Here is a 12648-nt window from a genome sequence, read left to right as displayed (position 1 = left end):
TATCCTTGGTCTCTAGAATGAGATTAGAGGAAAACAAATAAACAGTGTAGGTAATTATACCCTCCCTCACTCTCACTTCCTCTCACCTCCTCCATCCCCCCTCTCCTCCCTTTCACCTCTCCCCTCTCTCTCACCTCCTCCATCCCCCTTCTCCCTCTCACCTCTCCCCTTCCTCTCACCTCCTCCATCCCCCTTCTCCTCCCTCTCACCTCTCCCCTTCCTCTCACCTCCTCCATCCCCCTTCTCCTCCCTCTCACCTCTCCCCATCCCCTCTCTCCCTCCTTCTCAACTCCCCATCCCTTCTCTCTCACCTATCCCTCTCTCTCTCTCTCTCACTCACCTCTCCCCTCCCTCCCTCCCTCTCACCTCCCCATCCCTTCTCTCACCTCCCTCCCTCCTCTCAATATCCTCTCTCACCTCTCCCTCCTCATCTCCCCATCCCCTCTCTCTCACCTCTCTCTCTCACCTCTCCATCTCCTTCCCTCTCACCTCCCCATCCCCTCTCTCACATCCTCTCACCTCCCCATCCCCTCTCACCTCCCCCATCCCCTCTCTCTCACCTCTCCCCTCACTCTCACCTCCCCATCCGCTCTTTCACCTCTCCCTCCCTCCCTCCCTCCCTCCCTCCTTCCCGCTCACCTCCACTATCCCCTCTCACCTCCTTCAGGGAAGCTACCCTCCACGTCAGTATGAACAATGGCCTGAGTTTCATATCTAGCTCCGTCACCATCACCACAGTCAGCTGTGTAAGTACCAACCCTTCTCCACCTCTCTACACAGGAAAATCTCTCAACCATGGTTACATGGAGTATTGTGCTTCTAATAGAATGGTTTATTTTAGTACTTTACTCTTCTGTATCTATTCCTAGGAGGTGATAGAGCTTGTGTTCAAGCAGAGTAAGTACACCCGGTTCTAACCTGATTTCCTCTCCCTGCCTCCCCTAGTCTGATGGGACGTTCTTAGCCATAGCTCTGCTCATCCTGCTGCTCCTGCTGATGCTGGCTCTGCTCTGGTGGTTCTGGCCTCTCTGCTGCACAGTGGTAACATCTCTCTCATTTTCAACCTCTCTCATTCAAAACAATTTCCTGTACCCAAGCAGAGACTCTGCCATGTATGCATGTGTCAATAGGATAGTAATTAACTCCTGTGGAACAGAATATTAGGATTCCGTGTCTTTTCCATCTTTGCAGATCATCCACGAGCCTCCACCTCCAGTAATGGAGGACAGCTCAGTGAGTAAAGCTTTATTTCTTATTATTTACTGTCTCTAGGCCCGTGCCTCCTGTAGAGTTGAAACGCCACTATCATACCATAAAATCAGACTCTCTGTGTGTCTCTCTGTCTCCTGTTGTCCGATCTGAAAACTGCCAGCAGCCTCTACCTCAAAGAGCTCTGAGAACCTGTAGAAGCATAATAGGGATTAGACTGAGTTATTGACTCACAGCTGACATTTTCCATTTTGACCCGACACAAGTTCCACTCAATGGTGCTGGATGCAGCCAGGACCAGACTGGGCAGATTGTCTGATCTTGTTTGTTTTTTTTAAATATATTTTTTTCTGTCCGGTAAACTGGATAACAGCCCAGCTCTTTAGGTAGAGAGGAGTTTAGTTATGCTACAAGTTTAGTTACAACTATTTTCAGGCTCTCAGATGTGGTTGGAGCTTCTAACAGGATGACTCCCTGGCCACACCACACAGGGATGCCATGCTACCTACTTCTTTGTGAGACTTGGTTGAATTTGATCAGGACATCAAGTTTAGCGTGATGCCTGCCTTACTTGTTTGGCACAATACCACTGGTATTGTTGACTTGAACTGGCTGAAGGGAGTAGTAGGCATCTGATATTACGAACATTTTAGGGCAAAGCTACCATCTGAGGGATCTATTTTTCCCCGTGTTAGGATGAGGATGAGGACGGGTGTCCCAAGAAGAGGTGGCCCACTGTGGATGCCTCATACTACGGTGGCCGAGGTGTTGGTGGCATCAAGAGAATGGAGGTGAGAAAGACATTCATTCTGTTGTACTTGGCCTGGTGTACCCTTCATCCAACTACGGCTCAGCTCTGCTCATTATAATACCATTCTCCTGCCACTGACTGGCTGCTGTTGCTTGTCCTTGCTCAGGTCCGCTGGGGTGACAAGGGGTCCACTGAGGAGGGGGCCAAACTGGAGAAAGCCAAGAATGCCCGTGTCAGGATGCCAGAGCAGGAGTTTGACATGCCACTAACACACACTTTCAACAATGGCATTCACAAACCAATCAGTCCCCAGAAGTGGTACTCTCCTATAAAGGTATTGCATCCAGCTAGCATATTTGGTTCCTTGGAAGTTGTGTGAAGCTATTATAGGTAATAAAATAATGTTCTGAGAACATGTTTCAATAAGACTTCTAATAACACTGCTAGCTTAGGTTAACTGTTTTGAACTCCAAATACAGGACACATGGACATTCCTTCGCTTAGGCATTATTCATGCAAACACATCCCTTTTTTTAATTGTGGCATGGCCTCAGTGAGATTCAAACCCATGATCTTCTGTTCCCTATCCATGGAATTAGTCCACTGCACCACCGGGATGGAGCTAGCATCTCATGTTTTTTTTACACATACAAAGCTTTTCATTTTAGTCTATTCAAACAGGCCCACTTTCAAAGGAAACAAGACTCATTAAGATCCGGTGTGCCCAATTAGTGGGCGTGGCCAACACACCTGAACACGCTTAACAAGATAGAGGTTAGTGAGACTTTTGTTGACGCTGAGGACAGAATGTATATGTTTTAAAATAACAATCTTAGAATGTTAATGTTTTCTCAAACGTTGTTTCTTAATGTTCTTGAAACAATTTGAGAACATTACTTTAAATAGAACCATGAGGAAACCTGTAGGAAATGGGCCTTATGCACATTCCATGATCGAACGTTCTAAACACACTTCCTATCGGTTTGGAAATTTCCGGTCAGTCTATTTGTTATCGACGATATAACGTTACTACCACTATGTCTCAGTTTTTCACTAGGTGTCTTCAGGACTTGCCTCAAATTAATATTGTACATCGAATTGTTACATCAGCCTCCAAGACTCGAGCTAGCAAGATTGAAAAAGGGGTTCAAGATGTATATAGGAAGCTACATAGACAACTATGAAGGTGAGTACCAAGTCTGACATATAACGTTAGCTAGCTACACTCATTAGCTAGCTAATTTAACTATTAACTGTAACTAGCTAGTTAGTAAAATGACGTGACTTTGACTGAATCTACCTGAGAATGTGTGTGTTTTCGTTAGCTTGGTTAAGTTATGCTTGCTAGCTAAAAATAATTGTTATTCATGTCTTCTACACAGTATCTAACAAATATACATTGACAGAGGAGATGACCGTGAGGGCTGTCTGCCACAGGTCCATGAGGATGAGTGAAAAGCCGCACAGCATGAGAGTAGGGAAAGGTTATAGATAGCTACTAGGGGCCTTGTTAAACATCTCCTGTGAGACACTGTCATCATGGTCAAAATGTGTTGGAGACAGTGTCAACGTTTAATCTTATCAGTAGATAGATATTAAGGATGGGTCCCAATCCCAATTTAGAATTGCCCACTTAACAGGTTATTTCGTAAAGATCTGTTGATGCAGTGTTTGGTAGTTTTGTTACTGAAACACAATGTATTCCTGTATAGTTAAATGAGCCCCTAGTTAAGAAGACTAGACACTACTATGTTTATTGTTATTAATTCTCACTTCAGTCTTTCATCACACTTATCTTCACAGATGGTGTTAAAGCACTCCGTACCAGTGATAGTGGTCCAAAGCCACTGCTCCCGTGTTGCAAGAAGTGTTCTGTGTATGCAGACCATGGAGATGAAGAGGGGGCTAGCCATGGAGCCAGTGGCTGTACAGGGATCTGGTATACAGACCATGGAGATGAAGAGGGGGCTAGCCATGGAGCCAGTGGCTGTACAGGGATCTGGTATACAGACCATGGAGATGAAGAGGGGGCTAGCCATGGAGCCAGTGGCTGTACAGGAGTACTGCACACGGAAGAACATCTTTCCGTGTGGCTTCGTAGTGCACCAAGATGCTCGGTGGTTAGGATCCTCTCCAGATGGAATCATATTTGATCCCAGTGTGAGACCACACTGTCAGTGCAAAAACCAAGCCATGAGATCGAAGGAATTGTCCATAGAGCTCCGAGACAGAATTGTATCCAGGCACAGATATGGGGAAGGGTATCAAAACATTTCTGCAGCATTGAAGGTCCCCAAGAACACACTTCCCTCCATCATTCTTAAATGGAAAAAAGTTTGGACCCACCAAGACTCTTTCTAGAGATAGCCACCTGGCCAAACTGAGCAATCGGGGGAGAAGGGCCTTGGTCAGGGAGGTGACAAAGAACCCGATGGTCACTCTGACAGAGCTCTAGAGTTCCTCTGTGGAGATGGGACAACCTTTGAGAAGGACAACCATCTCTGCAGCACTCCACCAATCAGGCCTTTATGGTAGAGTGGTCATACGGAAGCCACTCCTCAGTAAAAGCACATGACAGCCCTCTTGGAGTTTGCCAAAAGGCACGTAAAGACTCTCAGACCATGAGCAACAAGATTCTCTAGTCTGATGAAACCAAATTTGAACTCTTTGGCCTGAATGCCAAGCATCACGTCTGGAGGAAACCTGACACCATCCCTACGGTGAAGCATGGTGCTGGCAGCATCATGCTGTAAGGTTGTATTTCTGCGGCATAGACTGGTATACTAGTCAGGATCGAGGCCAAGCTCAACGGTGCAAAGTACATGAGATCCTTGATGAAAACCTTCCAACAGGACAATGACACTAAGCACACAACAAAGACAACGTAGGAGTGGCTTCGGGACAAGTCTGAATGTCCTTGAGTGGCCCAGCCAGAGCCTGGCTTAAACACAATCTAATGTCTCTGGAATGACCTACAAATAGCTCCCCATCCAACCGGACAGAGTTTGAGAGGATCTGCAGACAGGAATGGGAGAAACTCCCCAAATACAGGTGTGCCAAGCTTGTAGCGTCATACCCAAGAAGACTAGGCTGTAATCGATGCCAAAGGTGCTTTAACAAAGTACTGCGTAAAGGGTCCGAATAGTTATGTAAATGTAATGTTTTATTTATTAAATTTGAAAAAAAGTTTTTGCTTTGTCATTATGAGGTATTGTAAGTAGATTGATGAGGAATCAATATAATTTAATACATTTTAGAATAAAGCTGTAATGTAACAAAATGTGGAAAAAGTCAAGGGGTCTGAATACTTTCTGAATGCACTCTATATACTGTATATATTAAACATAGCCTATGTACCAATCAGGGTTGGGGTCAATTAGCAAAATTCTGAATTGAATTCAAACTATGAATTTGAATTGGCCACACCTTACAGGAAGCAGAATTTGAAATGAATTTCAATTAAATGAAATAGAATTCAATTCAAAGCAATTCAACTGAGAAGTGAAACCTGAGTCTCATTCCTTTGACAAATATTTTATCAAAAGGATATGCCACATACAGTACTAATTCAAAGAATACACATACCACTTGAAGTATTAGTTTGATTGTAACTCAAAGACCTCAAACAGTATTTTCTTTGTCATGAGATGTTGGGGCTCCCAAGTGGCGCAGCAGTCTAAGGCACTTCATCCCAGTGTTTGAGGCATCACTACAGACACTCTGGTTTGATTCCAGGCTGGATCACAACCGGCCGTCATTGGGAGTCCCATAGGGCGGCGCACAACTGGCCCAGCGTCATCCGGTTTGGCCGGTGTATGCCATCATTGTAAATAAGAAATGTGTTCTTAAATGACTTGCTTAGTTAAATAAAGGTTACATTTGAAAAAAGAATATATACAAATATTCAATTTTTCCCTTCCATGTTTTTTTAAGGGAATTATTAATCATAGACAACCCACAACACAATCTTATATTTCCAGACCTCTGTAATTGTTTCTAATTGTTTTAGGAGAATGAGAATGTTTCAACCTTATGCTACCTGGTATAAAAAGTTTCATGGTGATGTGGTGTATAAATAAGCCATTTAAATGTAATTTAATTACATTCTACTTCCTCTAATTCAAATTATGCTTCCTGTGGGGTGTGGTCAATTCAAATTCAATTAAGATTTCCAAGAATTGAATTGGTATTAAAGAGAAATTCGCAAACTCAATTCAGAATTGACTCCAACCCCTACCAAAACCCAATCTATGATCAAAACACTTCTTAATTAGTTGCAGCCTTCCTGTAGTGTCATTGTTTCCAGGAAGTTTGCTTCAAAACATCTCAGTCAGCTGGATGAGTGGTTATATGAACCAGACATGAACTGAAATGACCTCAGGAAGATGAGATCTGCAGAGCAGAGGGAAGCTGGTACTAGTCCCAACACAATACATTCTTTGCCCTTTATCTCTACTTACTCTCCTCACTGACTATTATTATGTCATGGAGCATAGCTTTTGATAGTCAAACAGCACCAGACAGTCAGCTAGCCAGACACACACAGATAGTTGTTAGACTGATCTAAAGAGCTGTTTACTGGCATATACAGAATAGAAACAAACCAGAGCAGGCAATATTGCTATCATATTGTCATCTACTATGTGACATTCTTACATTTACATTACATTTACATTTAAGTCATTTAGCAGACGCTCTTCTTCTCTTTCATTTATTGTGCCCATCTCTGTTCAGGGCAAGCTGGATGCTCTGTGGGTGTTTCTGAGGAAAGGCTATGATAGGGTGTCTCTGATGAGACCCTATCCTGGAGACAAGGTAAGACACAAAAAACAAACGGCATAGAGAAAGACACGTCCCACACTTGCTACCAGCTGTCACTGCACTGTACGGGATGATACGAGGATATGCAGAGTCATGGAAGGCACTTTTAGCAACTCATTAAGAAAGCCAGTGTGTGACTGAGGCTTACATGTAGGTCAGGGAAGGATAGCTTCCAGGGGCTTTTCCTTCAGAGCTCTTCTAAGGGATGGTAAGGCCCACTGGCCCAGCCCACCATTTAAAAATGCAATCAGATGAAACCGTTTAAGAGGTAGAGACCACAATATGTAATGCCTAGGTCCACTCTGTTGCAAATCCTCAACAGAAAGAACTCAAACCCCTGGACAATTATGGGAAAGAATAAGGTCTGGAGCCAAGACCACAGTCAGAGGAGCAAAGCAGACAGAATGGAAAATAGAGAGGGGGAGGCTTCAGTACCATCTTTATTTTTTTATTCTCTTTTTGCACTTTACATTTTTTTTTGCAATGGTTCTTCCAGCAGTTAAAAAAAACAACGTTTTTTCTCCATCAAAACTATTCCACCAGGCAGCTGAGGAGATGGAATTTTGATGAACTCCTTACAAACTCATCACGTTGGCAATTTTGGAAGCCAATTAAAGCTTTTAAATGCCTTCAATGCCCATTTCTTCACTAAATCATCTGCCCTGGCCCAATGCTTTTAAAACACTTCCAGCCAGGCAGTAAATAATCCACTAGAAAGTTTGCAGCTGATTGTAATAATAACGGTGTACAGACAGAGCGGCTGTGAGGAAGGCATAACGTATCCTGGCATATACAGCCTGAAGAAGCTGAGGTGCTAATATTGCTCCAACCTGAAGGAATGTGTTTAAATCTGCTGAAGCCATTAAGGACAGATGACTAGTCACTACCCACATCCCCACCTTCCCGTAACTCAAGCCTAGCTGGGAGTTTTGTTTTTATATGGCCTCAATGACAGCTGTGGATAGTAGGATAGGGCGAACCATCCACACAATTTCCTCCCTTCCCATCTTTCATAAGCTGTTGCTACCTCATTAAATCTCCTTGTTTTTTTATGACTGAATTGAACATTTACAGCCAAACAAAAGACAAGATGGAGTCAGCATAATATTCAGAAAGAAAACAATGAAGATGATAATGAGAGATTGGTCATACTAATTAGAATATGTTCAAAGATTCATCCACCCAGGACACATACATTAACATTGAGGAAAATACATGGTCAGTAACAGGCCTCTTTAGGATATGTGTTGATGATAATGTATCCATGATAACAATCCGGACATACCCCAAACGAATGGAGATATCCGTACCATGCTAGAGCCCGTACTGCAGCATTCAATGTCAGCAGAATGAACCCCGATGACTCCATGGTGTGTGACATGTACAAGGCAAGCATGTACGAGCTCCGCAAATCCATTAGGGATGCAAAAAGTTAATACAGACTCAAACGTCAATTGATGTTTGGACAACTCAGACTCTCAACGCATCTGGCAAGGACTACAGACCATCAGACTACAAAGGCAAATCCAACTGTGGTACCCAGTGCCAAAGAAAAACTAAGTGACATGCCCAAATGACTATCGCCCCCATCGCACTCACTCCATCATGAAGTGCCTCGAGAAGCTGGTCGTGGCCCACATAATTCCTGGAAGATGCCATTTCCATCTCTATTCATACGGATGTTACACATCTGGACAAAAGGAACCGTTATGTGAGAATGCTGTTCATTGACTACAGTTCAGCATTCAACACTATTGTTCCCTCCATGTCAGAGCCCTGGGTCTCGACACCACCCTCTGCAACTGGATCCAGGACTTCCTGATAGGCAGACCAGACCAGAGGTTGTGAGGATTGGCAACAACACCTCCTCCACACTGACTCTTAACACAGGGGCCCCCCAGGGGTGTGTCCTCAGCCCTCTACTGTACTCCCTGTTAGAGGTCTTCATTGATCCACCTGTACCCGAATACCCGAGACACGATCCGGGACCTGAGCGGGTTCAGATCCAGAATTCTAAATAATGTCACAGGTCTGGGTCGGATCTGATATGATTGTCACAGATCTTGGGGTAGGTGTAATTTTAACAGACTTGTTCAAAAGTTTGGGGTCACTTAGAAATATCCTTGTTTTTGAAAGAAAAGCTATTTTTTTGTCCATTAAAGTAACATAAAATTGATCAGAAATACAGTGTAGACGTTGTTAATGTTGTAAATGACTATTGTACCTGGAAACAGCATAATAAGGCACGGCCCCATGTCGCAAGGATCTGTACACAAATCTTGGAAGCTGAAAATGTCCCAGTTCTTCCATGGCCTGTATACTCACCAGACATGTCACCCATTGAGCATGTTTGGGATGCTCTGGATCAACGTGTACGGCAGAGGGTTCCAGTTCCCACCAATATCCAGCAACTTCACACAGCCATTGAAGTGGAGTGAGACAACATTCCACAGGTCACAATCAACAGCCTGATCAACTCTATGCGAAGGAGATATGTCGCGCTGCATGAGCCAAATGGTGGTCACACCAGATACTGACTGGTTTTCTGATCCACGGCCCTACTTATTTTTTTACCTATTATGGGAAAGAAGAAGCCATGTGAAATCATGTGAAATCCATAGATTAGGGCCGAATGAATTTATTTCAATTGACTAATTTCCTTATATGAACTGTAGCTCAGTAAAATTGTTAATTGTTGCATTTATATTTTTGTTCAGCGTAGTTCACTCATATCCATTCCCCTATGACAGTGTAGAAGTAGTACCATAACCTGTTCAATAGATGGAAGGTGTAGGCCTGTTCAAAGCACAAACAAATCTGGATTCTGTGATCTTAATATTGTGGTATCTGGATCAGAATGATCTTATCTGATCCTTTTCTGAAAAACTTGGTGAAAATCAATCAGATTGTATGGCAAAAAAAGGGGAATACAGTATCCAGGTCATTCTAAATCAAATCAAATGTTATTTGTCACATACACATGGTTAGCAGATGTTAATGCGAGTGTAGCGAAATGCCTCTGCTTCTAGTTCCGACAATGCAGTAATATCCAACGAGTAATCTAACCTAACAATTTCACAACAACTACCTTATACACACAAGTGTAAAGGAATTAATAAGAATATGTAAATTAAAAAAATATATGAGTGATGGTATAGAACGGCATAGGCAAGATGCAGTGGATGGTATAGAGTACAGTATATACATATGAGATGAGTAATGTAGGGTATGTAACCATTATATAAAGTGGCATTGTTTCTTATCCTGATTAAATGTAAAAATTAAATTAAATTAAATTGGGCCCAGGTTGCACAGGTTATGTTTCTGCATTTATTTGACACTACTCAATACAACAACTGACTGGATACATTTACCCTACATGACCAAAAGTATGTGGACGCCTGCTCGTCGAACATCTCATTCCAAAATGATGAGCATTAATATAAAGTTGGTCCCCCCTTTGCTGCTATAACAGCCTCCACTCTTCTGTCAAGGCTTCCGCTAGATGTTGGAACATTGCTGCGGGGACTTGGTTCCATTCAGCCACGAGAGCATTAATGAGGTCGGGCACTGATGCTAAGCAATTAGGCTTGGCTCGCAGTCAGCGTTCCAATTCATCCCAAATGTATTCGATGGGGTTGAGGTCAGGGCTCTGACCAGGCAAGTCAAGTTCTTCCACACCAATCTTGACAAACCATTTCTGCATGGATCTCGATTTGTGCACCACAAAAAAAGCCCCAGTCCATTATTCCTCCTCCACCAAACTTTACAGTTGGCACTATGCAGTGGGTCAGGTAGCTTCCTGGAATCTGCCAAACCTAGATTCGTCCGTTGGAAAGCCAGATGGTGACGTGTGATTCACCACTCCACTGCTCCAGAGTCCAATGGCGACGAGCTTTACACCACTCCAGCCGATGCTTGGCTTTGCGTATGGTGAGGTTAGGCTTGTGTGCGGCTGCTCGGCCATGGAAACCCATTTCATGAAGCTCCCGTTTAACAGTTCTTGTGCTGACGTTGCTGTCAGAGGCAGTTTGGAACTCGGTAGCGAGTGTTGCAACCGAGAACAGATGGTTTTTATGTGCTAAGTGCTTTAGCACTCAGTGGTTTCGTTCTGTGAGCTTGTGTGGCCTACCACTTCATGGCTGAGCCATTGTTGCTCCTAGACGTTTCCACTTCACAATAACCGCACTTACAGTTGTCCGGGGCAGCTCTACCAGGGCAGAAATTTGACAAATTGACTTGCTGGAAAAGTGGCATCTTATGATGGTGCCATGTTGAAAGTCACTGAGCTCTTCAGTAAGGCCATTGTACTGCCAATGTTTGTTTATTGAGATTGCATGGCTGTGTTCTCGATTTTCTACACTTTTCAGCAATGGGTGTGGCTGAAATAGCCGAATCCACTAAGGGGTGTCCACAGTATACTGCAGTAAATTTAATGTAATGAAGCTTTAATTATCAGAATAAAGAACGTTTTTTTAAGCCTCCCCATTTTAGTTACATTTGAAATATCTCTGTTGTAGTGCCTTTCACCTTTCTAAATCCACCCTTTCTGTGGGTTCAAGGTTATCCTGATTTTCATCAAAACTATATTAAATCACTGCCTTTAGAATTTTGAAAAACGCGAAAAAAACATTTAATCCTGATTCAAGGTCAGATTGGATTACTGAATCCTTATCCGGAAGTTCAGAAAGAATTTATTTAAAAACGGAAAAATTACAAACATTTAATCGAATTTGATTGCTAAAATTGAAAAAAGTTATAAATAAACTGGGCCCTGATGACTGCCTCTTATTGCTCTCTTCCCTGTTTTTATCCCCCTCTCCTTATTTACAGGGCAGGTGCATTAGCTTCACCCGGGTGAAATCCTACCCGGCTCCTCGTTATCCAATCTACCACCAGCCCTCAACGCCAATCTACAGTCTGCCTCACATCTACAGTCACGCTTCCTCACATGGCAACCTCTCCCACATGCCCCCCTCTCCCACCTCCACTCTTCCACCCCTGCCATCCACTCCCCCTCCGTCCTGCATCACCCCCCCTCCTTACACCCCCCATCCAAACCAAGTTCTGCCACCAACTTCTGTAAGTCCTCCCTTACCTGCTGCTCCACCCAACCCTCCACCTGTTTTTTCTCAGGCCCCACCCTCATGCAGAGCCCCTCCCCCTTCCCGCCCTCCCCCACACCCATCTGACCAATTTCTCTGAGGAAAAAGAAAGGAAGGAAGGCCAATGCATCTGTTAAAGAACTGAGCTGCAAGGACCCTGAGGGCTCCTGAAAATGTCCCGAATAACTGTGCCTTTCTCTTCTCCACCAATCCAAACCACTATCAACAGATTGACAGGCAGGACAGCAAGTCCAGCTCTACTTCACTCAACGGTTCAGAGAGAAGCTGAGCAATTGATCTGTAAAACAAAGTTCCATTAGATTTTCCATGTTCTTTATTCTAACTGATCAGGAAGTTGTATCATTTTTTTACTGTAAGACTCACGAGACTACAGTGAAGTTAATACCAACTCTTTACTGCTTTGCTTAATCAATGGAAACAGAATATTGACATCTTTAGCAGAAGTGATAAACAAAGTATTTCACAAGTTAAAAGATCAATGGCTCAGCTTTTAACTCTGTATTTTGTGTTATATAGGTACATCTTACATGTTGATTGATACAAACCTATGTGTAGTATGGATGAATCACTGAATGTTTTTTTTAAATAAATCAATCAATAAGTATATTGCAAGGAATGACAAACATCTCAAACACATTAGCAATGAGGAAGACCTCTGACTGGGGAAGAACGGATGACTTTATTTGCTTTTTTACACAGAAATCATGTGAAGAGTTTTTAAAGCCAAAGGAATGAAAAGCA

General features: G+C 43.3%; 1 protein-coding gene across 1 annotated transcript in view; it reads left to right on the top strand.

The window, feature by feature from the left end:
* Positions 1-12648, top strand: part of LOC135517861 (anthrax toxin receptor 1-like) — a 35556-nt gene that overhangs the window by 22388 nt on the left and 520 nt on the right. Inside the window, exons 13-19 of the mRNA XM_064942532.1 lie at positions 668-746; positions 946-1041; positions 1192-1233; positions 1905-2000; positions 2127-2294; positions 6695-6775; positions 11615-12648. The exon at positions 11615-12648 is cut by the window's right edge and continues 520 nt beyond it. Coding sequence (XP_064798604.1) covers positions 668-746; positions 946-1041; positions 1192-1233; positions 1905-2000; positions 2127-2294; positions 6695-6775; positions 11615-11986 — 934 coding nt within the window. The 3' untranslated portion in view covers positions 11987-12648. The remainder of the gene's footprint in view (positions 1-667; positions 747-945; positions 1042-1191; positions 1234-1904; positions 2001-2126; positions 2295-6694; positions 6776-11614) is intronic.

This window comes from Oncorhynchus masou, chromosome 28 (genome assembly GCF_036934945.1).
Source record: "Oncorhynchus masou masou isolate Uvic2021 chromosome 28, UVic_Omas_1.1, whole genome shotgun sequence".
NCBI lineage: Eukaryota > Metazoa > Chordata > Actinopteri > Salmoniformes > Salmonidae > Oncorhynchus > Oncorhynchus masou.
Note: the sequence above shows the minus strand (reverse complement) of the source record. Positions and strands in the feature narration are given on the sequence as shown.